The 26,167-nt window shown below is 42.0% G+C and overlaps 1 protein-coding gene across 1 annotated transcript in view; it reads left to right on the top strand.

The window, feature by feature from the left end:
* The first annotated feature begins 10,060 nt into the window (after window positions 1-10,060).
* The window catches only part of org-1 (T-box transcription factor 1), a 96,195-nt gene continuing 80,088 nt past the window's right edge, over window positions 10,061-26,167 (top strand). Inside the window, exons 1-2 of the mRNA XM_071592531.1 lie at window positions 10,061-10,713; window positions 18,644-18,952. Coding sequence (XP_071448632.1) covers window positions 18,682-18,952 — 271 coding nt within the window. The 5' untranslated portion in view covers window positions 10,061-10,713; window positions 18,644-18,681. The remainder of the gene's footprint in view (window positions 10,714-18,643; window positions 18,953-26,167) is intronic.

Below are 26,167 nucleotides of genomic sequence, written 5' to 3'. Positions count from 1 at the left end.
TCACCACGGATACCTCTGCGCGCGTCCGCAAGCACGCACTATGAAGCGTGGCGCTTGTCTAGGGGCTGTCCTGTAATCAAGTTAGGGGTTTTTTGGGAGGTGTAAGGGCAGGGTAATGACATTTCATTAAGTTTCATTAAGGGAGAGTGGGAGGATGGGATTTAGGACTCCTTCGTAAGGTTTATCACTGCATTTTCAGCCATCGTTCGTGAAAAAAGAATTTCAGTTGCCCTCGCGATCATCCAAGGGGATAATGTGTAAATACGACTCACTAAAGAGACTGTCTTCGGAATTATTTGTAGTTCATAAATGCATGAATAGGTTTTCTAAACGTTTGTTCCATTTCATTCCATGTATGTATGCCTGCGATATCAAAAAATAAGCTGCCTCCCAGGAAGGTATATCTTATCGTAGGAACCAGACATTCCATGATATTTTCCATATTTATTGTTATGGTATCAATCGATTACGACAGTTGACTGATTCCGTTCTGCCCTATTCATCTGTCCTCAAATTATTCTCCTATAGTACAGTGAACTTTTTCTGTACAGTCAACTACTTTAAGTGACGAGTGATTGGAAGAGAATCGTGGCGAAAAAGGTTTCATAAAACAGTTTTATTATTATTGGCATTCTATTATTTGAGGTAGGTTTTGGTTAGACATATCCTGTACAGCGGTACAGCAATACATTTTGCCTTTCGTAACTAAGCACAGCGTGACATTCAACACTACAATACGTCCTTCCTCAATTCCGCATGCTTCCTTCCTCCCTTCATTCCGTCCAACATGACCCTTCTTTTCATACCCCTTCCTTATTTCCCTGACGTCCTCCTCTTTACCACAGTCTTCACCATCCCATTACCAATCAGAACGCTCTGATTCCATCATTCTTGCTTTCTTTGGATTTCTCTCAACCATCTCCTCCCCCAGCATACTTAAAATTTTGTTTTCCTTTCTGCTGATTTCATTTTTTTCCATCCTTCTCTACACTAACATTTCAAAATCTTCCAATCCACGCCTATCATCTTGTTTCAATGACCATGCTTCCTCGCTGTCCGTACACAACCACTCTCCATACGTTTTAAAGTTTTGGGGAGCCGTTCCTTAACCTCTTTACTCAACGTCCATGTCATCAATTTCCTTCTCCTTGTGAAAGCTTCATGGTCAAACAGTTCAATCTTTTTCGAAAAAGAAAAATGCACCCATGCGAAAGGTGTCAATGATAGCGCTGATATTTACAGAGGAAGGGCGATGAACAGTTTACGGTTCCTTACTAAGACAGGGTAACAAAAATGCAGAACTGGCCTCACAGAATTTAAGGACTACTCCCCCCCCCTTTCTTATGCTCGCCTTATTTGCCTGATTCCAGTGGCTTCACCAAAATTAAAGCCAAACGGAAGGGCGAAGATTTGACACGGTCAAAAAGGTGCACGCAACTGGAATCGCCGTGGTAGGCGAGGAGTAGGGGAAGAGGGTCATCGGACGCCTTCCGGCCGCGAAGGGGACGTTGAAAGATATGTAAGCGCGCACTTAAGAAGGGGAATATTTCGAAGGGAAGAATAGAGAACGAGATATCAGCTCAGCCTGAGTATTTGCGGAGAAATTCGCGGAATCTTCGTACACACACTTTTGAATCAGTCGGAGAGCTCATCTGAATATTATGGGCATCACAGCAATCGTTAAAGCACTGCAATGGGCATTAAGGAATAGAGATGAAAGGAGTTAATAAACATTGCATTGCGTTTGTTGCATTGAAATACATATTAGCGTATGGCTCCGTTAAAAGTTACTACTGCCGCATCTCCCACAGTGTCTTGGAGTTTATAAACGTTCGGAATGCGGAGAAATATGGAAGGACAGACTTAGAAATGAGGAAAAGCTGAGGAAATGGAGGGAAGAGAGGAAGTTATTTGGGAATACCGGATGGAAAAGGAATTGGCCGAGACACTGGATGAGAATGAATTGCCTGCTGAAGATGGCGGTTGAGTGAATGATAAATGGGAGGAGGAGGAGGATAGCGGAAGAAGAATGTACCTGATGATGTATACAATTACACTTGGAGGAAGGTACAACACCACCAAGGGACTGGCACTGTATCGGAAGACCTGGAGGACCGCCATGACCAGACCTGCCCAAAAGCACAACTAAAACCGATCGGTGGGTTTTACTATCTATCAATCTCGTAGCCTACCCATTTTTCTTAACCCTTCTTCCCAAAAAGGTGAGATGAAATGAAACTCTGACACAATTACGTGTCCTTTTTGCACACTTCTTGCGGCACTTTTTCCTTTGGAATTCGGCTAACCCCACACTTGTGATTACCTTAAGCAGGAAGCAACAGCATTTAGACAAATATAATGTCCGAGTCGAGGATTCGAACCTGAGGCATTGCGTTACTATGCAGGCGCGTTACCGGATAGACTGATTTCTTTTCTTTCCTTCCCTTTAGTTTTTATTCTTCCTAAAATTCTTTCACTTTAATAATAACTATATAGATATCCGGATAGAACCGGAATTTCGTAAATCGTATTAGCTTAACTTAGCTATGCCGAACTGAACTGGATAAATGTGAAATTTGTTGGTGCTAAATCTGATTTCATTATTATTTACAGCAAATTAATTCTGAAACTGAAAAAAAAATCGCGAAGCTTATCGTTACTCGAATAATATCTAAGTATTACCATCATCTCACTTATCATAGTTTCAATTATGACCATCATCAACTCGGATTGAACATACTTCAGTGCTAAAACCGTTTGAACCAAACATTTTATGGATTGTCGTTCAATATTTATCGGTATACTGCCCAACAAATGGTGGCTACACTGTCGTAGACAATGCGGGTTCACTTCGGTGAAGTCGAACGGGGATTGTGGTGGGTACCCAAAACAATCTTCAACTTAAACGTCAGCTCGAAGTTGGACATTTTGCTGGCTGGTTAACTATGTGATTTGATAGAGGCCGGTCACCGTTTGGCCAGACAAAACGCCCCTTTCACTGCCTGTGAATAGTTGTAACCACGAGCTTACGTGTTAAGTGAATTCACACGCAGTCCTAACCCCAGAACCGAAATAGAAAGTATACTATATGGCCCATTCCCGAACTCTCTTACCGTTCATTCATCCGAGCAGAGAGAGGAGGAGGCAAGCAGAGGAAGGGAGAGAGATGCCACTCCATCTTAAACACGCACACATACACACACACACAAAACCACCCCCTACTCTTCCTATTAACATCCTTCCCCATTTCCTTCTTCGCTCAATTTAAAACGCGCACACTCAGAACTCACAAACCAAATGCTTCCCCCGAACATCCCTCGACTGGCTTGGCAATGGACCAGATGGAAAAAAAATAACCTCACCCCCACCCCCTGTAACGAACCCCCCCCCCCCCCACATCCCTATCTCTCTCACCCCCGCCCGACACCAACAACCCGATGCCCACGCTCCCCTCTCCCCAGCACTCGTGGGCGCTGATGAATGATCCGACGGAGCCGATGATTGGGTCCGCTCTCCACCCTCACGACCCACCCACCGGGAACGCCGGGCGTGGAGTGGCTTACCAAGGGTTCCGACTTCCCGCCCACTGAGAGAGTGGGGAGGAGCCGATGCCTGATGCTCCTCCCACATTCTTTCCTCCCGGGAGAGTGCACCTCTCCCCTTCCCTCTTCCTTGAGCTTTTCGTCTCACCAACTCTCTCTCTCTCTCCATCTTTGCGTCCAAGCGTATGCAAATCTCACGTTATCCATCGCCCATCCCTCCTTCCCGCAATCAGGCCACGCCCTCTGCGCTCAAACGCACCCCTCGATAAAGCGACGGGGCGCCCTAGGTTAAGAGGAGGAGGGAAAGGGAGCGGAGAGGGATTAATCTGGAGTTGGGCTTGAGATATCTCCGATCGTTTTTCGCCATGTCTTACGAGGGAAACAAAGAGCGTCGTAGTCAGAGAAATCTCCTCCCGATAGGTACATTCAGAACGAGAGCGAGATTAAACATGACGGAGAAATGGGTATTGCGGAGGATTGCGCACTCCCGATTACACTACTGTGCTTCCCACAGGGCAATCTACCTTTGATCTAAACCAAGCAATTGAGCACCCCGGCAATGATTGCAGTCACCTTGAGGATTCAAATGGAATTAAGAGAAAGAGAAGGGCTTCCATCAGCCTGAGGACAGTTTTTTAAAATTACGGATTATAAATAGCTAAACTTTTACATTTGCGAAACCTTTAACGCGTCGGGAAGGACCTATGTATGATCCCTACCTCAGGTTAATCCCTCACTTCAATAGAAACCGCTATGCGAGTTTAATTAACGTAATTCTCTTTAGGGTGAATTAACGTACGTTAATTCACCCAAAAGAGAATCACCCTCATGGTAATGTTACCACAACCTATTTGAATGGCTCTTGTATCTTATTAAAGACATATATTGATTCACTTTGTCGCATGAATGACTACCCGTTTGGCAGAATTTCAATAGTATTACTTCGTTTTCTGAGGAACCGCTCAGGTGACTGCTCGAGAAAAACTCTTTGAGGGAATATTTTTTCTTGGATCATTTCTTGGCCAACTACCACACCTATTTACCGGCAAAACGGCAATTTTTCTTAAGGGTGAGGGAGGTCCCCGAATGTTATCTTTTATACAACAAGCTCATTAAAAAATAGCTGGGATAATGTTTGTTGATGAAAAATCAGCCAGATATATACTTCAAATCTTCATTATTACACTTCACTAGTCAATTCTACACGTGCCTCGACTGTTTTGTCTTCGTATGATGTCCCTCTAGCCCAATAACCTTAGCAAGGTGAAGACAAGTGTAAAACACAAACCCTTCGTTTCGCTTCTTGGCATGTATTTCTTAAAGCGTTACCAACGACACGAAATGTTCCCAACTTTAATCACCAAAAACCATAATAAGCACCAACAAACAGTTCGAAAGCTGCAAAAAAAAAGGTGTTTACTTACACAAAACATTCTGCTTATATTGAGAAATTAAACAAAAATACGCAAGAGTGAATAAAGTGGCTATCAAATTTTTCATCAACTTAAGTCGTACAAGGACGGGTTCAACTCAATCAACAGCCAGCTTTCATCAGATAATAAAGCGGTTCAAAGATATAGTATCTCCTTTGGAGCCCGGAGGCAATCCCTGATTGTGTAGACACCAGGACCCTTAACTTCGTGATAATAAACATACTGTAAGACGAATCAGCTTTCTCGTGAGAGTCACCGCCACGCTACAATGGACTAATGAATGCCTTTCCTCAATTCTGAGACCAGAAAACAGTACCAATGTAGGTTAAATATCTCTGTGTTCTGTATTCAAAAATTGAGTAGCTTCAGGCGTGATGTGGAAGGTGGAAGTCGAACATAATGAATAACTGATCGTAGCACTTTTCCACTTGATAAAATTTTTATTTTACGATCGGTTTTCGATGTAATACCTAATGATGATGTAACGCATCGAAACCCGATCGTGAAATAAAATTTTAACAAGTGGAAAAGTGCTACGATCAGTTATTCATTCTATATTCACCTTTTGCGGGGTGGGCTTTTATTACCGGGTGATATGCACAAATTATCGAGCTTTACCGGACAGAATTCGGAATTTAGGAAAATGTTTTGCATTGATTTGAACAAAACGCGGAAAGCGTTTTTGAAATCCTAATTAAACACATATAGTATCCTGAGATGAGGCTCTAATTTTCTAATTTGGCGGTGTATGGAGCAAAAGGGTCCGAAGACCGACGAAGTTCAGCAATGGAAACTCTTATAACCAGTCGAAATAATTGACATCAACCTTCCACCATCCATAGTGACTTGATATAAAATCTTAATTGACGATTCGGCATAGTTATTGAAGACTTGGTAATACCCTATGCAGCAATTCATGCCTTACGAAGGAGGAAGTAAGTTTTACCATAAAAAATAGGATATTCTTCAAAGTTGAAGGTGCATACTCATGAAAATGATGCAGTCAGTCAATGTGCAAATCACATTAACATTTACCTCGCCAGGTTTTGAAAAAATAAATACCTTTACCTTAAAATTAGCACTGTTTCAATCTGTCATATCGTATGTTAATGGCTGGCATAATCACCAATGCTCATGTCATCCGTACATACTAAAAGACTGTCAATGTTCAGAAGTTAAAAAATACCAAATACATATATGAAATTTTCCAGACTAGTAGCGCCTAGTTAGGGATAGTAAAAATATGCCTATGTACGGATTTTGGAACATTTTTTACGATACATAAAATATTGATGTATTTAGTCCCCGATGAATCGCAACTGACGATATTATTTTCCGAAAATATCGATAACTCATTAAACGCAAACGATTTCATATACATGTACTCTTGTATTACATAATTGTGCCTATCCTTTTTAAACATATTTGCATATCTATGAGTTACAATAATTACATATGGGACTATAATTTAACAAGGACCACCGAAACTTGATTTATATTTCTCAGAATTATAATTTATACACGCTTTCAAAAATTCTTTCGTCATAATTATGTGGTTCAACATTTTTATGACAATTGAAGACAAACATTTTCTTTGATTCATACATATTTTTGCTTGTATCCCAATTACGAGGACAATTAAGTATTCGGATGAAAACATGATAGTGTTTTGTGAGAAAAAAATTCCTGTTGCCGAATTCCTATTAATAGAATCTGGGACTTAAGTGCGTCAATGCTTGCATATTAATTAGTGGCGCTATCCTATTTACCTGCATGCCTCCTTGATTACCCACTTTGAAATTTTAATGTATAATCACAAGTATTATATTGAACTTGCGTGGCACAAGGTATCAAATTCCAGAGTAATTCTATAATTTATTAAAATGTTATTGGAGTTACGAGTAATTGGAGCTCGTAATTATCCATTGCAGAAATGAATGAGAATGGGGAACAAACAGGTCTTCGGGCATTTTAGATCCATAATGTGAGAAGTGGGAATTTCGCACTACTGAAAAGACGAATTATTTATCATTAATATTCTGCAATAAACTTTCCAAAAACTCAACTTTCTTACTTTTACGGAATAAAAAAAAAGACTATTTTAACTCTCAGCATCCCAACACCTCTTCCCAACTGCATTATCCGCCTTCTTCAAATTCCATCGACTACTTCCTCTATCTCTCCTTCCATCATCGTTTGCTTGCCTTCCTCTCTCTCCAACTTATCCTCTCCATTCTTCTCCGCAAGTACCCATATCATCACAACCCTCTCATCTACGCCGATTCTCTTGCCTCCACGGCCATACCTAGGAAGCATGCAAACTCTGTGCTCTACAATAAAAAAATTTAGCCCAATTATTCTTTCTATGCATCGTAATACTTTCCAAAATTACAAAAACGGTAGTGGCAGTGAGTAGCGAGATATAGTTGTGGATCACAAACTTTCAACAAATTTTGCGATCAGTCTCAAGAACCACGAAAAACTATTAATATGGGTGACTGGCATTGGCATAGGAATTCTGACGTTTAGCTGTTCAGATATATATTGACGGAATATTTATTGCTATTATTTATTTATATTTTCAGATATTTATTTTCAGTATATCATTATAAATTACAAGAACCTTCCAAATAACGGCTTAACTACTTTCATATCCTCGTCTCAGAGTTTCTACATTAGCTTAATGCTCAATGCATTCATGGTATTGCGTAAGTGTGAATCGTGAAAACAGTGTCTAAACTGTGATCCTGATTATGCAAGTTGTACGAATCACCGCAACCTACTCTGAGAGTTGACAGCAGGCCTTGAGTTTTTCATCGCTGACCCTTTTATTCCCTTTGTTCGGTGTGGAGACGCACAAAATAGCAGTACATGACCTATTAAATGGGTATGAGAAACAGGATACATACTTATAATATTGCATTATTCATGCTTGCTGGTCATTTAATATCCTAATATGTTTTTCTTTTGAAACTGATTTCGAGGCTTTATCGAAATGGCTCATTGACTTTATAAAAACTTCGCTAACCGATTAAAATCTTACACTATTCTTCAACATGTACACGATGCCCTACAAGAGCGTGTGGTGGGGGTGTTAGGGAACGAGGCTTTAATAAATAAATATCAATATTTATATGATTTTATTCATTTTTATGCTTGAATATTTTGTTTGAGTTATTTTCAATAATATAAATTGGTAGATTGATTGACAAAGTCCATTAATTCTTGTGAGATGTCTTTAAGATATCACTCTTAGAGTTAAATATATTTTTCCAGTATATACCTTTCGGAAAAATTGATAGTTTTGGAATATTTCAATGCATATAGTTTTTTCCACTATCGATAATATCTATTCCTAACCCAAAATAGTTCACTTCCTGTTCATTTTCAAATGCTCGGAGAGGTTAACTCGTTGCAAAATTTCACTTTTCCCGGATTCTAAAAAAAGCGCAAGTTTTATCAAAAAAGCGGTCAAACAAAATTACTGATAAAACTCTATAAAAAAGTAACAGAAAATCCTCTTACAACAAATAGCTTTTTTGAAAACTTACATGTAGCAATTTGAATGCTTAGCCATCGGAATACGAAATCGAGACATAATGAGGGTTTGAGAGTACCTATACATTTATGAGCACTCTATGGAAAAAAATATACAATTTTAATTCTAATTAGGAGATATTAAGTCCAGCAACGTTGCTTCTTAGCCATCACCCATTCCGATGAGTTGCCCACAGCCGAAGACTTTTTTTTCAACTCTACGCCCTGGCCTATGTTTCCAAATGGATCATGTTCGCAATCCCTTTGTCGTTCCGGCATGCCGGAGCTCGGCGTGGACGTAGGCGCAGACATCCTCGACCCCCGGAGGAACCCCCCTCGCACTGCAAGCTAGCCCGGCCGCGAATAATATTTTTATCCACGCCGGGATGTCTACAACTACGGGCCAATCTTTCGAACCGTACACCGCTGGGATAAGCAGGCACTACTACGTTTATCCGCTGCCAATGTAGAGAAGCAGCGTGCATATCTCCGACCGAGGGTGTGGGGGGTGGGAGGGGGGTTGAACAAGGAGAGAGAGGGATATGGAAAAGGCATCTCGGAAAGAGAGGCGGAATTAGTCGGATGAGTGAAGGGTTGGAGGAGAAAAAGAGAGAGATAGAGAGAAACGAGAAGAGGAAAAAATAAACGTATCGAGGGGTGGCCTAGAATGGGAATGGGAGGAGATGCAAAAAGAGGAGAGGGAGAAGGAAGGGAGAGAGGGTGGCAGGGATTGGGGGAGAAACTTTGCGTGGAACGAGCGATGGGAGGAGGTGGGGGGGTTCTGAGGAAGAAGAGCGGCGTAGGGATGACTTGGATGTAGGTGGTGGGGGTTACACACCCCCTCTCTTCATCCCACCCTGGAACGCTGGCTACAGAGCCGAGAGAGAGGGCGACCCTGCCCTCCCCTCCTCTCATCTTCACCCCCTATCCGAGAGAGAGAGGGGGCGGGAAAAAGGAGCTCGGAGGGGTGCGGAGAGAGAGAGAGAGAGAGAGGGTCTTGGCTGGCTTGCTCTCCTTAAGGAGAACGGCCTCTCCCGAGGCATATCTCCTTCCGCGCCGACGCCAGCGGGTGTTGAGCGCCCAAATCGTCGCTTGCTTAAAATCCGTCCCGGGGGCCGCGCGAGCGAGAGGGGAGTAGGAAGAGGTTCCTGCCGCGTGGTTTTGGTGATCGTGACCGCTGACGCGGCCGCGCGCGCGCCGCCCTGGTCGTCCACGTGTTCGGCCGTTCCGCAGGGACCTTAACTGGGACCCGTCGATTTCCGCGTGTGTGCGGTTCCTTTCGTGTGATCGCTTGTGGCTCTGTGTGTGTTCTTGCGCGTATTTGTGTACTTGTGTCGGCTGAAGAAAGAAATTAAGTGGCCGCGAACGAGGTGGAGGCATGGGGACGGTTGATTAGACCCTTCCGCGACGTCGTCAAGACGCTTGCACGGGCATAAAAGAAAATAATAATTAAAGGAGACTCCGCTGCCGACAGTGGTGTCTTCATCGAATTAGCTGGAGGAAAGGCGGCATCAGCGAAACCATTGGGATCGGGGTGTTGAGGCGAAGTACCCCTCTTCAACTCCTCATCTCCAAGACGAGGGGGCGCTGTGGAGGCGTGAGAAGGGGGTTTATCCTTTCCCCCGCCGCCTCGTTCTCCCAGAGATCATCGGGACTATTTCGTCGCGAGGTCAAACCGACCCTCCCCCACTCCACCAACCCACGGGACGCTGGCGGAAGTCGACGCAATTCCGAAGTGTTTCGTGCCGATACCATTCAGAGGGAAGCGGGGCGATCCAGGGGGTGTGCGCGGGGAGAGAGGATCCGATCCAAATACCTCACTCCTTGTCCCACTCCTCCCGCATCCCTCCGCCGCCTATTCCGTCTCTCCCCCGCCGCCGATGACACCTCGCATCCTCGCCTCTTAGAGGCCCCGCGACATTCCCGGCATCCTAATTGGGGGACGACCGCCGCTAACAGCTCTCCGCTCTCCCCGCCGACAATTATAACGGCGGCCAGCTTTTGAGAGACACACACACACTCTCTCCGCTGCTCCTCGTCCCCTGCAACCCCTCTCCATACCCCACCCCCCTCTGCGCCTTCGAGATCTCCGTCCGCGGGCCGCGGACGGGGGACAACCAGAGTGACGACTGGCCGGCCAATCTTCCTGTCTTCGCCCCGGGAGGTGGAGGAAGGAAGCAGGGTAGGAAGGAAAAAAGGAGGTAGGACATTTTCTCTCTCTTCTCTCGCCTCATCCGAAACTCCCCTCTTTTTCCTCCATTCCGTCACCCTCTGAACCCACCTCCTCCCTGCCACTCCTTCCTCTCCCCCCCAAAACCCCTCCTTTTTGTGTGTCCCATTTATATAAAGTTTAAACCCTTTCCGGTTTTTCTCCCATTCGCACTTCGGTGTCCTCGTGTAAAGTGCGCCGTCCATCGCAGTGGGGAAGGAAAGTGCGGGAGAGGGGGATGTTATCTGGACCGCGTGACCTGCGAGCGACTTCGATTCGGGTGATGGTGTGCGACGGGAGATTTTGGTGTTTCGTTGTTCTCGGATACTCAAACGTTCCTTCGCGACCGCGAACTATGCGTGAAATTAACCTCGGATCGCGATGCATCCCTTCCCGAGAGCGGTGCGCTTGAGGTCGTGGGGATGAAACAGAGCGCATCGTTTTCGGGAAGGGACGTGAAGAATTAATTACCGCTTTTCCACAATGATACCCTTTATATGGGGTGTGGGCGAAACCCGATAGGAAAAATTTCATTTCCCACCGCGTCTTCCCACTCATCATGTCTTTCTGCGATCGCTACGAGAAATTTGGTGTGACGATTCCAAGTTCAGTTGTGGAAGTTTATAACACCTTGAGTAAACTTTTGTCGATAATTTTTGTACCATATCAAGACCATTCCACAATATTTTAGGATGGAAATCCACTGACCCTTCACATGAGGGACTATGGGAGTTGAATCAGAAGGGTGAAGCGATTGGATCCCGGAATGGACCTCAAAATCCACAAAGAGATAGAGAGTCCGATGAAACGATTGATTTGTTTTTTCTTCGCGTCGTGAATTTTCGAACCCAAAATCTAACCTTAATTTTTTTACGTTCATCCTCGCCGTACATCTGCCGCCCACGTTTTATTTTCGCGAAGTCCCTCGAAATATGCATGAGTTGACTCACTCAGTCGAGGACACGTACTTATATGATTGAGGCACATATTCGATACAAGTTATTGTGGAAGTGACGTGGTTTTCATCGTTCACGCGAAAAGTGATTTTGCGTTCAATTCCCTGTTGTGAGATGACGAATTCGAATGCGAGTTCGCGAGATGACGGCGATCTTTCTTCGACGTGAAGTAAAACCGTCGCCACAGTCCGTTTGGTCGTTTCCTATGGTGTCCAGTGGAACCCAGGGAAGTTCTCCGCATTCCTCAGTGCAATCCGCGGTCGCAAATGAGAGAGAGAGGGAGAAAGAGAGATTGGTGGACTTCGGATTTTACTGCGCCTGGAGCCGTACGAGACCATATGTACGTACGTAAATCATTAATATTTCCATCTGAGGCCTTAATTTGCTTTATGTTTCTTACAGCCATCCGTCCTGATTATAAGTATCTCTGGGGGTTTTTGACTTGTACTGTGACCTCTACTACGCTCCCAAAAACATCCATTGCCTCTCAAGGCGTGCCCAATTCATCTTGTTACTCTCCTCTGCATTTTGGTCCAAATGGCCCTTTCCTTTTCTCCTCTCAGGGATTAGGCGGTTGAAGAGACTACACAGTCTCAATCTCGCCCTAAAATAAAGACGATTATCCACCTATCTCTCCAGGGTGGCAACTTGCTGTTCGTTTGATCATCAACTCTTCAATCATCTTCCCTCGTCCCCTGCACCTTCTACTATTCTCCGGTCGGCTTAACAAATAGTCCGTACTTCTACTGATCCATAAAACCTCATAGGAATAATTTCTCCTCCGTTATTGTACCTCATTTGATCAAAGACATTGCCCTTTCGTAATTAACGACCTCTTTAGCCGAGCTTGAAGTTCGCTATTCTTTTTCCATCGCAATCTATGCTGGTTCCCATGTGAGTTCTGTCGGCTCTTATTTCTGTCCCAGTAGCGCAACATCTGATTTCATCCTCGATCTTCAGCACATTAGTATATTTGGTTTTCTTTCTATTCATTCCCTCATTTTACCCTAGCAGTGCGCGATTAATTGCCTCCGAAGATTTGCACACCCAATGATGTGCAAAATTTACAGCGGCAGCGACGTTCCGTGCGATGCCCGATGTCTGTGGAGGTTACAGAAACGTCCAAATTGTGGAGGAACGATTGAGGGCCGTTTAACCACATGGGAGGGGATTATTTTGCTATCATTCTCCTAATTTCATACGGATATATTCGCCATGAGTTATTTTTCAGTACCACATCATGGCTATTTTATTGATAAAAATAGTACATTATCGATGTGGCGGACAATTAGCTTGACCTGGAATGCTTACAACTGGAGAAGATAGACTGAATATTCCTCCATATTGGATCCGTATTTAGTTTGTGCATTGTAAATACAAGTGTGAATTGAGCTCGCATGAATGTGGGTTCATAACTCGTCTAGCCTAGTATGGAATAGGGGAAGGGAACCTAGTAAGGAACCCTATGGAACAGGGGAGATGTTGGCAAAAAAGAGTTATCTACTTCGTGAGAAGATAGAGTACCGCATTATCATCATTCCCCCATTTAAAGACGGATAGGATATTTTTATATCTTACGAGGGTTCGTAATCTGTATCCTTCTAAGCATATTAACGCGTTTCTCTATCTCGAAAATTCAGGCAAGTAAAATTTCTACGAATTGAAACGGCGTACGTCGTTATCAAAACTGTACAAAACGCATGTGCAAATATCCACAGAATGATCTCTCATCTCTCCCAAATTATTTTAGAATATTTCACTCGAATTTATTTCCGTAATATTTAACAGTTTTAGGCTCTCAATGGGTCTCGTATTTTTACTTCCATGAAGTTTCCCAGGGTACCTGATATTATCAATGAATTTTTATTCACTTTCTTAAGGCGTTCAACAGTTATTTTTCTTGGACTCTAGATTATACCCCTCTTTTTCTCATACATCCTCAGGGCACACACTACCGATCAATTGAGTCCTGAAATTTCTTAATTTTGGAATCGCTATTAATACTACCACTGCGATGATTCACTACCCAGTGGCCAAATATTTATACCTTCATGCAATTCACGCGAAAGAATTAACTTATTCTTTGATAGTATTCATTAGCAGTTGTTTTTTTTACAGTGCACACGTATACGATAGTTACATATTCAGTGTAATACTCATCGATAAAAACGTAAGGCGGAGGTGCTGAACGCAGGAGATGATCTTTTCAATGGTTAAACGATTTAACCACAGTGGAAAAAGGATTTTAATTCAATGTCATCGTTTTGCTAGAAGTGATTTTACTGAGTTTTGCGTTAGTACTGCAAATCTCAATACTAATGAAATCTAGGCTTCGTTTCGGTCTTGGAAGTACTCGGGAAGTGTATTCACAGGGGTTGATCCAAGGGGTTAGGGGGAATGGTGATCGTGGCATCCCCATAGGGAATCACTGATATGCCCGACAGTACTTTGATACCTGCTGTCCCCCAGGTATAAAGTTATCTACTCCAGATGGTGTATTGTGATCTCAAAATTTGTGCAATTATTTTCAAATTCGACGGGATTTTCAAATTTCATTAATTGTTAATTGGTCATAAAATTACTGTCGTCAATGTATGTGAAAAGAACCTTCTCCAATAGAGTTTTCCTTTATCAACAACTTGGAGCTAAGAGAAGAAATGAAAATTGAATTTTTAGCATTCTCAGATGAAATGAGAAATCTCAGAAATATTGAAACATAATTAATTGATTTTATACGTCTGCACTCCTTAAAAGACCTACCTTGGCGGACCGAAAATCCTGATGGTGATGCGCAGCATCGAAACCCTGGTCGTGAGATATTAAATCTTTATTGTGGAAGTGTAAAGTTTCTTTTTACCCTCTTCATGAAGGAATGCCACTAAGTTAAACCTGAAACTGTTATGTTGATCCCATAAACATTATCCCGTTATCGGCGAGGGGTGCTGGCGTAGAATGGTGTGGCAATTCCGCGGCCGAAACGAACGCTGCACCGTAGGGCTCAACTGCATCCCTGCTCGCGTTGATGCGGTCAGTCGTCCGTTGGTCACGAAATCAACGAGAATTAATTTACATGGTTGTCTACTAAATTTTTGTCGTAAGGAGTTGCGATAACCCAAGGAATGACTCTTTGGTTCGACTCGAGATTCTGCGATTTATCTATAAAATATTTGTTGATTACCACAAACTATGCATGATGTTTGCCTCTGCTATGCTGAATCGAGCACGTACAAAACATTAATACTCTCATTGTGCGGTGGATTTTATTATGAGAGAAAGCAGATTTCTTTACTATTCAGTGATTATCACAGTGCATGTACTTGGATATTGCTTAGAATCAAAATCTTAATTCTACATGATTGGTTAACATTTTGAACTCGGACTCCGTACTATGGACATTATGTTGAATTATAATAATTTGCTATCGCCGCATAATCATTTAGATATTTTCCCTTCGGGTTCGGATATTTTACATTTTAGAGAATAATTTAATTTAAAACGTTCCAAGATGCATCGACTACTTAGGCTGTGGCCGGGGTATGAAAAAGACACCCACCTTTCGTCCGGGGGTGAGACAAAACTTTATGTGCGGTGGCTTTCTTTGCAGGAAACGGCTCAACACCAACACAGCACACATAAAAATTCAAGTTTCAAGATACTGTATTATAAATAATCGGTCAATTAAAAATCCAAGCCCACAATCGGATTCCCTTAGTGAGACCATTCCGAATTTTAAGCTCTTTCGACTGTGGTTGTGGTGTTTATCTCGGCGCCGGTATGGGCACTCTGAATTGCAAAGGACGATGGCACCGCATCCTGGGTGATGGCCGATTTACGTCTGAAACATTCCGACCGACGTATGTACACGCATTTATGGTCGCCATGCTGCCCAATTCGTATGAGGCCATGTCGACAGGTTAGCGTATGTGTCGGACATGTCCGCTGAACCTTTGCGTTCTGATACTCTGGTATGTTTCCTGTCGGCCATTCGACTTCTCGAATGTACAGGACGCCTGTATGACGGGCGGTTTCGTAAATATAATTGAGCTATTTGGTAAGTGCGTTTTAATTGCAACATAATTATCATACCCAACTCAGAAAATGTGATTAAGATAAAAATACAAGAAACGGTGGTATTATTTACGCTTATCTTCAGCTAATTGATCGCGAGTGAACAGGAGATTTTAATTCACGACTCTTTTATCTAAGATTTTATTACACAATTGAATATATAAACTCAATATGGTATATTTTCGTGTGTTATTACCACGTGCGATACTTGTTTGAATATGACGATATTTATAATAAAATTTAATTATTAAATAATTTGTTGAAACAGAATTTTGTCAACTTGAGTGGTGTAATGGCAATTGAAATAATTAACACGATAAATTCTTCGGTGTCAGACAAAACAATAGAATTTTTTACGTTAAAATGAAATATAACGTACGTTCGTGATTTTACACTTCATAGGTTTATTCTTTCTTTTTTAACGTGTTCCTGATGAGCATGCTAAGACGTTGAAAGTAAATTAGTGGACAATTACGGTCGACGATCAAAAATTAGGATGTGAAAATTGCATGGATTTCGGTGGCAACGAGAAACTGCTTGCTAGAAGGCTGGTTAAACATGAACAATGAATTCGGTCAACCCGAAGGTTACGACGTTGGTTGTAAAATTAATTAGATTAGGTTACTGCTCAGGATATTTTAAACTGGCAAGGACAATTGATACAGGAGGTGGAGTAATCCAGTTTCTTAAATTCTGGAGCCCGCGTAATTCGGAAGAAGGTCGATGCTGAGGGAATTATTTTCTAACATCACCATGAGAACACCGTAAAGTCATCATTTCGTCTGCTAAAGTATTCTTTCATTTTACCTCACTTGGCATGATGATTTTCTCATACGAAGACGTGAAAATGAAAGATTAATTCGGAGCAAGGGAAACCGGAAAAATACAAGGATACGTATATCATGGGAAAACGGAGCGGAAGAAGCAAGCATAAGGTAGCGGGGAATATTTTTGCGGATCCTTCCCACGGAATTCCGCCGGAGAGGGCCCAGTAATGTTGAATTTCGTTGCGAACCGCATCGAATGTCATCTCTCTCATCTCCCTTCAGAACTCGCGCCAGGTTCAGAACGCTCTCCTCCGACAAACTGCGTCAGCACTGGAGTGGATACGCCTCTCAAGGGTATGCATGAATACAGATTAGGTCGCCAACCTCTGCAACGCCCAAAGGCTCATGGATACCCTCCAAAACTTATATTTGGGCCAATATAAGACCTCACGACAACACCATTTTTCGAAGTTGCATAAAGTGACCATATTCCATCCGGAATTCGCTCGCACAGATGTGATTAGCAGTCAGCATTGCGTTTTGTCACTTCGAAGATACATTTCGGTCCGTCTGGGAAAAGCATGAAAAGATGGAGAACTATGGATTCCATGTCCTGGTTGGAGCCTCCCAATATTATTTCTATTCGCACCTTAAACCTTCACGAGAGAAGAGATCATTTTCTTCTCTTAAATGTTAAGGGCACATAAAAAATGACAATAATATAAGGGCAATAAATTTTCTATTGAAAGCTGCGGAATTTAAAATGCGGGGAGGTATATGTAGTTTGTACCTATTCTTGAGGTATTGAAAAACTTTCGCACATTCTAAATATTTATTGTCTTTTAGAGCTTTCATACCCTCTGCGTTCATTTTCTGAAGTAAATTTTTATGTATCGACATACGCAGTTTTATTTGCAATTCTGCCGTGAGAGGTAGGTTTTGAATCGACACAAAGTGAGCGCAGCTACTTATCTTAGCCACGCCTTAACAAGACACAACCTGGCACCTCTCAGTACATTGAACTATTCTCCAGTTTTGTATAGATTCTACTTTCCTGCATTCCGACTATTACGCCTATCCTTTCTCTCCCCTACCTCTCATGCTTAACATATTCCCATCTAGTACAATATTTCACAGTCAAATAAAAATGCACCCTATCCATCTTTCCTGCCTCCTTTTGATTTCTCCCAACAATTCTCTCTCCTTCCCCAACAAACTTAGTACTTATCCGTTTATCTTTTCGAACATTTTACGTACCTTTCCCATCTTTCTACTCACCCACATCTCAAAAGCCTCCCAATCTATCGAGCCTACCAATTGGCTATCATCTTACTTCAACCGCAATGATTCCGTGCGGTGCAAAAGTACGCTCCGTATAAGTTTTCACATCTTTTCGTGACATTATTACTCAACGTCCCTTACATCAATTCCCTCCTCCTTATGGAAGCTTATTCGTCCAAGTTATTTCTTATTCTCGTGCTCCTTGACCATCATGGTCCAAAAAACTGGCAAGGTAGGTTAACTAATCCAGTAGCTCTAGTTTGCGTCCTCCACTTTTGACATGTAACTTAGCCTTCCTATTTCTCAAAAACCCCGTAACCTTCGTTTTGGGTAAACGTAGTAGAAAATCGTAATTTCTAGTTGACGGTAATGAACTCAAAAAAATTTTATTTACTTACTTTCTCTACAAGACGAAATAATATTTTTCAAAACAATCGGTTGAATAAATACAAATTCAGAAGATTGGTTTAGTAAAAATATAAAAGATGATTTAGCAAATGAAGTAGTCTCGACTTATTTTCCATTTTTCCTGCCATCTATCCATTTAGAGTAGGGGAATAAGATTCCTCAGGATCATAACAGAAGCAATTATTCTTAGTCGTTAAAAAAGTAAGTCGCTATAGCTCTCAATTGGCGAGTGTGACAACTGATATCTGCGATAAGAAAGAAAGGGAGTATTTTTCGTAGCAGAGAAATACATATAAGCAAGAAGAAAGAACGAATAGGCATTGCATTGATAAAATGATAATATTCTCTCCCGACTGGTCACGATTCTATACGCCACGACGGTGATTAAGCAAACGAATAAAGGTTTCCCTCCCGCAAACTCACGCATTATCCCTCGATCCAGGTCATCAAGGGTGACATCCGCTCCCGGACCGCCGGGGGATGCACCCGCACCCGCTGAGCACCATGGCGACGGGCGTGGGGCTCGCCTCGGTGGCGTCGATGGGCGTGGGAGACCCGGCCCGCCCCGCGCTTTCGCTCAGCGTCGCGGCGGACGGCGGCCACGGGATCACCGGCTCGGCGCCCCCTCTCGGTCAGCCCATGGCCCCCCCGGACGCCTCCTCCGCCATGGCAGCCGCCTGCTGCTACGAGTGGACGCACCACCAACAGCACCACGTGCCCTCATACACCACGCCTATGAAGCAGATGGAAGGTGAGTGAGGAGTGATGTGTGGAGAGGGTGGAACAGGAATGGCCTGCATTGCGACGAAGGGAAATCCTTTGGGCAAATTACGAGAATTGTCCGCGGCAGAAGCTTCTGCTTTACGATACAAGAACCTTTCTCACGTTCTTAGCCGTTTAGAGGTGTAGAAATTTAGAGGTTTCTCCTAATTTTATTCCATTTCAACTAAACTGCATTTAACATAGTTTTTATATATTATGTGCGCAAAAAATTTCCTTTCTTTCGGTTACATATAACCAACGAAATCATTTAGTGCCATAGATATGCTCATTCTTAACGTTTACACGTTTAATTATGCGGCAAACATGCTTGTCTTACCGTAAACATTGTGCAAGAAAAAAACCCCATGGCACAGTAAATCTTGGACAAATCTTTTGTCCAAACAAAAATATTTTGGCTTGGTTAGGGTTCGAGAACCTGGCTGGGTGATCTCTCACCCAGCGATACTGATTCTCTTAAAATTACCCATAATGTTGAGTCGAAATAAATCTTTTCCTAACGAGAGATAAAAAAAATTCAAAAAGCCACTTTCGCTGATTTGGTCCCTTAGAGTTCATACTCAACACCCCATCTTGTATCCTTAACGGCAAAAAAGCACGGGCCCACGCTGCGCTTACTCCAACCCACACCGCTGTCCTTTCGATTTCGTCCAACACACTTACAACGGATCATTCCAATTCATATGTTCACAATATAAATGGATCAATTAATCGATTAGATGAAGGTTTGAGAATATTTCCATAACTTTCGCACGCGGAAATTGACTTCTACGCCACTTCCGTGCAAATTGAACTCCCCCTGCTCAACATTATTCCTTAAGGGTTTCCACAATGAATATTTTCCATCTCCACGTTTCGTGTGAAAAGGCTAAATTTCGCACCTCGTGACCTTTACTCACATCAGTGTTTACGGTGAGATATAATAACAGCGGACTCCATTTCAATTGCTAACTGTAGCACGAAAAATTCCGGCAGGAATTTAAAACAAAAAAATCCTCAGTAATCAACCCTCAGGTTGTTTTGATAGGTGTGGGTCGGGCTCACCTATGCTAAGTCGAGTACAATGTGTGAAATGAACACATTCACGTTTAGTGAAGACAATTCTTTTCCATGTGCCGCCTGTGGTTTCCCAGGAAGATAGATTCCCCAGAAATTGACATAGCTTGAACGAAATGGAATCGAGCCCGGATCCTCCAGTCAGTATCCCAGTACTCTACCCACTGGGATACGACTCCCTGCTCTTCAAAATTTCCAGGCCCACTTCATGATGCCTATAATATCTCTCCCATCTTCTCCGCTTATCTAATATTTCTCTTCAACAACACACTACAACAATCCACTACTTCTTTATACGTTTACGTATACCATCCATCAAATGTTCCTGTCTTCCCATTTAGCTCTACGAGCAACTTTCTCACCTTATGCTTTGTCTCTTATTTTCTTTTCTATTCAGCCTTAATAATTACGTCTCAAAAGTCTCCAAACTATCAAAATTCTCTTTCCTTAAGACAAGAGGTGCTCTCAACTTCCTGCTCTCTCTCTATGAGAAAGTCATGTACCCATCTCATCTTTACGTACGTCATCAATAGTTCTATGTACTTGAGGTGAGTTTCCATTGTTTTCCAAAATATTATTTTTAACGTGTCGCCATCACTTAAATGGCCTGTCCACAAGGGTTTGCAGTTCCTTTATATGGGAACAGACCCCACGTGGCTTACCTTTCCTCTGGCTCCTACCATCCGTATTACTTGACCCTATCTGTGATAATCACTAGTTTTCTGATCACAGACTTTTGTAGCGTTCCGATGATGCTAACGTGGTTCTCAAGTATCGATGCATTCGGAGATTTCTGTGCCTCATTATTTCTCTCAGTTTTCATGGGATTTATTCAAGAGTGAAGTACATCACTGATTTGATTACCTAGCTCCTGAAGATGTTCGCTTCAATACGAGTGAAAGGTTGAGCAGAAAAGCACATGAAATTCTCCTAAGCATCAATATTTCTCCCGTCAGTAAACGCCCAGAGGTCAAAGATATGCAAAACATCTCACGATGTCAAGATTTATGTCCATGGGGAGAGGAGAAATGAATAACTCTTATCAAATTTGTTCTTTTAAATGTCCTTAACTGACTCATTAGGATACCTCTCCTATCACGTTATCCATATCATCTTTCCTCTCCATTTTACTTCATTTCCTTTGCATGTCAGCTTGGTTTTCGGGCAACAGGTGGATTTCTTCACTAAAAATATCTTCCTTTGGGAATCAAAGGGAAAACCTTGTGATGTCTTCTTCAAAATAGAAAATTTAGCATTAAATTTGAAGTGGCAACATATCTTTTTATAAATTATTGCTTTTGGTTTGATGGTGAGTATGTCAAAAATTGAATCTATGTAACCTTTTCTTCAATAACATGCCAATCATCTGGCCAGTAGATCAGGGTTAAAGGAGGTTCATGAGAAAATTAGTTTCCAATTCTTTGATATACTTCTACGTAAATACATTCCTTTTATTGACAAACACCTTTATATACATAGATGCTTTTTCTTAACAAGATCGCCTTCTTTCTAGTTTTAAATTAGTAGCGGGCATAATGTCGCCAAAAGTCAGTATATTATTAGCAGATAGTCTCTTCCCAATTAATTTCCACGCGATTCTCGGCAAACGAGACCCCCTCACAATTATAATAGTTTTACTTGCCGAAAAATTAAAAATATTGTGAGTTGATGAAAACTGATGAAAGCGGATAACAATTGCTTGAGAAAATTTCTTAAAAGCATCAATTACATGAAAAATTTCGAAAAAAAATCTATTTTTTACCCCATAAATCTGTTAGTACCCGGGAAAGGCATCACTACCTCTGAAAGTCCATATTCTGATTTCTTATAGAGTGTGAAGTTAAAATCAGAAAACCTGCACGATTGTCAGAGAGCAGAGGCGTAGATTAAACGCGTGCACCACTCTGCTTATTTAAGATTGAATACCCACCGAAAACGTAACGAGAGAAACATTGAGCCAAAGTTGACACGCATGTAAAAAATTATTTCTTTTCACTTACGTGAGATTCATCGGGAGGCATAGTAGTCCAGTGGGTAGAACGCTGGGTCGTTCTGACCGAAGAACCGATGTTCGATTCCAAGTGACGCCTCTGGGCACCCTCAGCTACATCCAAGCTGTTTGATATCTTGGGTGCTAAATTTATAGACGACACAGGAAAAGTAGCTGGTCTCCCTACTCTGACATGTGATTTCACTCGCCGTTGAGCTCCGTACTGGGTGAACCCTGCTCTCACCGATCAAACCAAATTAAACCAGCCTTCAAGTTGACAACTGCGGTTGAAAAGTTCATCGAGAGTAAATTACAAAGTCTCACAAAAAGTCCTTGTAACACCAACACATTTTCAAATGCTACCGAAATTCCAATATTGAACTAGAAATTATTTCCGTTCCAGTGGAAGGAAACCTCAAATCGTGCACATAACAGAACACTGGAATTAATTTGGCTAAGCTAGGAGGCGCACAGGTGCACGTATGCGCGTACGGGAGGCCATTATTTGAACTCTCTTTTAATGTTTAATGCATTAAAAAAAAAGATATTCCCTAAATAGAATGAAATGCATCTCAGACTTTCATGAGATGATATTCGTTAGGTCGAATGCTTACACCTTGCAGTTCACAGACTTAAGTTTTCGCCTGCCTGTGACAAAACCCAAAACTGTCGCGGTCTAATCCTGTTTCTATTATACTACGTGCCTACTACATAATTTTCTCCGACAACTCCAAAGATTCAAAAAGTCTATTCGTCGTTGTCCATTAGAACAGCGGCTCTTTACCGAATCACCTGGAAATTTTCCAGTTCTCCTGCTTTAAGAGTATTCGAGTGCGCCAAATGAAAACTTCATGTCGAACGGTGTTAAATGATGTTTTCCTCCCTGGCATAGAAATCGGAACGGCTACACCCCGACTTTCAACCAGCAAACGCAATCTCACTCTTCGGTGGAAACACATGCTGTGCTCCGGAATTCTTGAAAATGTTCCTTCATGATTCCCAACTGTAACAAAAACTACAAGGGTCAATAGCGTTATCCATTGCTTGTGGAGTTTTAAAATGTCGTTCCACATGGGCATCGACATAAAACAGTTCCCGCCGGACACATAATTGGCCTCTTGTGATTGAAAACTAACTCACTTATCGGGGGTGCAATGGAAAACTCCAGAACTTCAGCTTCTTCAAAACCGAGGGTGAAAAATTGAAGCGAACCAATTTGCCGACCCCGGTGGCGGCGGGGTAACGTGCCATTCCAAGGGTTACGGATTCGAATCCCGCCAGGGTGGGTTTTCCTCCACCTAGGGCTTGGGTGTTTGTAAATGTGACCATTTTTATCATTGTTAATAGTCCAATGTAAAGGCCAAGATGTGCTGTTTTCGGAGTAACCCCAAAACTAATAAATACATAAAATAAATTTCCTACACACTTGCAAAAATAGTAGAATGGAATAGGACACTCTGCCCTAATTAGGAAATCAACTTTGAAGATGGTTAGATCCCCATTGTTGCGAGTTTATTACCCCCAATTAGATATAATTTTTTACTATAGAGTGAAATCTCCCCGGTAACTACTGACTTACATCCCATAGCAGACTAAATATAGGGTGCTTGATTAAACTTAAATCATGCCAGTCTTCCTATTTTCATTGTATATTTTTCTGTACTTTAATACCCGTTTTCCATAGAGGGCAACCGCTATCCCCAAGAGAGATCGTAATTTGTCCCAACAGAAAGGGTTGACAGTTGGCTGCATACATTGGTGCATGCTTAAGTGAATAAAAAATAAATTTCGGTCAGTGCGACAGTATGAAGTATGAACCGGTATGTTAGGAAGTACGTTAGCTGTTAACTTGTTTTATGAGTGTGTATTCTAACAAATAACACTCGTAAAAAATCATGTGGGGCATGGAAAATAATTAGAACTTCATATTGTGCCCCTAAATAATTGTGCTCTTTCAATTTAATTGGGACTCACTGCAGAATGAACCAGGGAAGGGAATGAGTTGTCTCCTTGAGGTTAAACATGTCGGGAAGACTACCGGCATTGTTTTATTCTTAGCCCTCTGTAAGCAGGCACGGCTTCCTAGAGACAAGACACCGAATAGGATCGAGTGTTAGGGGTGAAACGGGTTCGGGTTGAAGAAGTGAGGGCCGAAGGGGTAGAGGACTCCCACAGTCACGGGACAGGGGAATGGGACTCTCGGTCTCTTGCTTCCCCGGCGGAGGCTGACACCCGACTCTTTCCATGCCGTCCCTCCCAGCTCCAGTTGACGGTCTCAACCCCTGATCTTCCCCCACGAAATTCCCTCCCCGTCGTCTCCGGCGTCGCCCCGTAAACTAATTGCCTACAAGTTACTCGAGAGAAGTAGATACTGCATTCGCCCACTATCCTTCCATCATTTTTTAATTTTTTTGTCGATTATTTCACTCTCCCAATCCTCTCCATCTTTTTCTCTCGGTGCTTTGCCCCCACTCTATAAATTAGCCAACTCCAATGCCTGCAGACTGTCATAAGAAAACGAATGTAATGTAATGTTCTCAATATATTGGAAGGTGAGGTTAAAATTAAAGTTAAAGGACATAAACTGAAGCAGGTAGACCAAATCACCTATTTAGAAAGCCTTTGGAGGATAATGGGTAAATTATTAAGGAAATTAAAAGAAGAATCGCAGTAGGTATGGGTGCTGTCAGAAAGAGGGAGTTGACTTCAGCTACCTTGAGTAAATATTCCAAGAAAAGAATATTTTAAATTTTGATCTGGGAAGTAGTTTGGTACGGCTCGGAAAATTAGTCTTTGTGGCGAAAGAAAGAGTACATTGGAGGGTTAATTAAGGCACGGGTGTGGAGAAGAATGGAAAAGGTAAAATATACAGAAAGGAAAACAAACGAGTAGGAGTTAGGAATAATAAAGGAAGGGAGAATTCGGAGAAGGTTCGCAAAGTTTCAAAATAGACGTAGGGTGCTTTATTCTTGTGCCCATTAAAAACCTACGGAGCTTGTCCGGGAGATTACTCCTAAGATATTCATAATAATAATGTTATATATACTTCTCAGACGAATATGAAACATTCTTTTTAGCATTGTGTTGTATTATGAAAGAGCCTTGAAATGTAATGTAATTAAGTTCTCAATATATTGGAAGGTAAAGTTGAAGACAATAAACTAAAGCAGGTAGAACAACTCACCTCTTTAGAAAACCTGTGAAGGATAATTGGTAAATTATCAAGGACATTGAAAGACGAAGTAATGTGTCGTATTATTAAGTCTTGAAAAGTAATCAAAATTTATATTCGCAGTTGTTCAGGGAATTTTGTTATTTTTCGTGCTATTTTCTCTGTGATTATGTTTTTCAAAAGTATGTTAAAATAAGTAGCAACCATAATGAGTTTTGTACCGGCAACTACCTGCCTCTACGTGAGGCAAATAGTTTCATACTTTCACTCGCTAATTACGTAACAGAAGATCAAGAAACAGTTGCATGACATTTCGCGATCGTCATTTTACAGAACACAAGGAGAGAAAATGTATAGTTAAAAATATTCTCTGTAATTTGTATTTATTTCAAATTAATTTATTTTATTTAGCTCCCTGTAACCATAATAGTTCAAAGAAAATTCAATATACCAACTTGTGGCAAAAAACCAATTAAAAATTCCCACCAGTATGTGTAGGTTACACGTAACACACCACAAATGCAAATGCAAAATCATTTTGGTTTTCGGAATCAATTCGTGGATATTTTCGGTCGCATGCTCAGAACCTAGAAGGTCCCTCAATTCAGGGAAATACGAATGTAGCCGACAGGCACGCATTCAGACCACCTATGTGTGGGATTTTGAGTGAGGGTCACTGTCTGAAAATGAGCGGTGAGGAGTACTTGTGTAGTTGCTGCATGATGGATAGGATGAAATAAATACAATGAGTGATGGATTGTGTATGTAAAACACAGAAAGCGTAAGTACTCTGAAATGCCTTTTCTGAATTAAAAAAATACTAGATTGCTGCCCAAACTCTAGACAGTGCGACTGAAGGGCGCAATGTCCTTTCATTATTTCCATTCGTTGGCACTTAGAGAGGGATGAGGTCACCAACCGATATGAATCATTCAGAAGCATACGCGCCGGCTTATTCGGAACCAAAC

Source organism: Hetaerina americana, unplaced genomic scaffold (genome assembly GCF_022747635.1).
Source record: "Hetaerina americana unplaced genomic scaffold, ioHetAmer1.1.p SCAF_5, whole genome shotgun sequence".
NCBI classification, from domain to species: Eukaryota; Metazoa; Arthropoda; class Insecta; order Odonata; family Calopterygidae; genus Hetaerina; species Hetaerina americana.
Note: the sequence above shows the minus strand (reverse complement) of the source record. Positions and strands in the feature narration are given on the sequence as shown.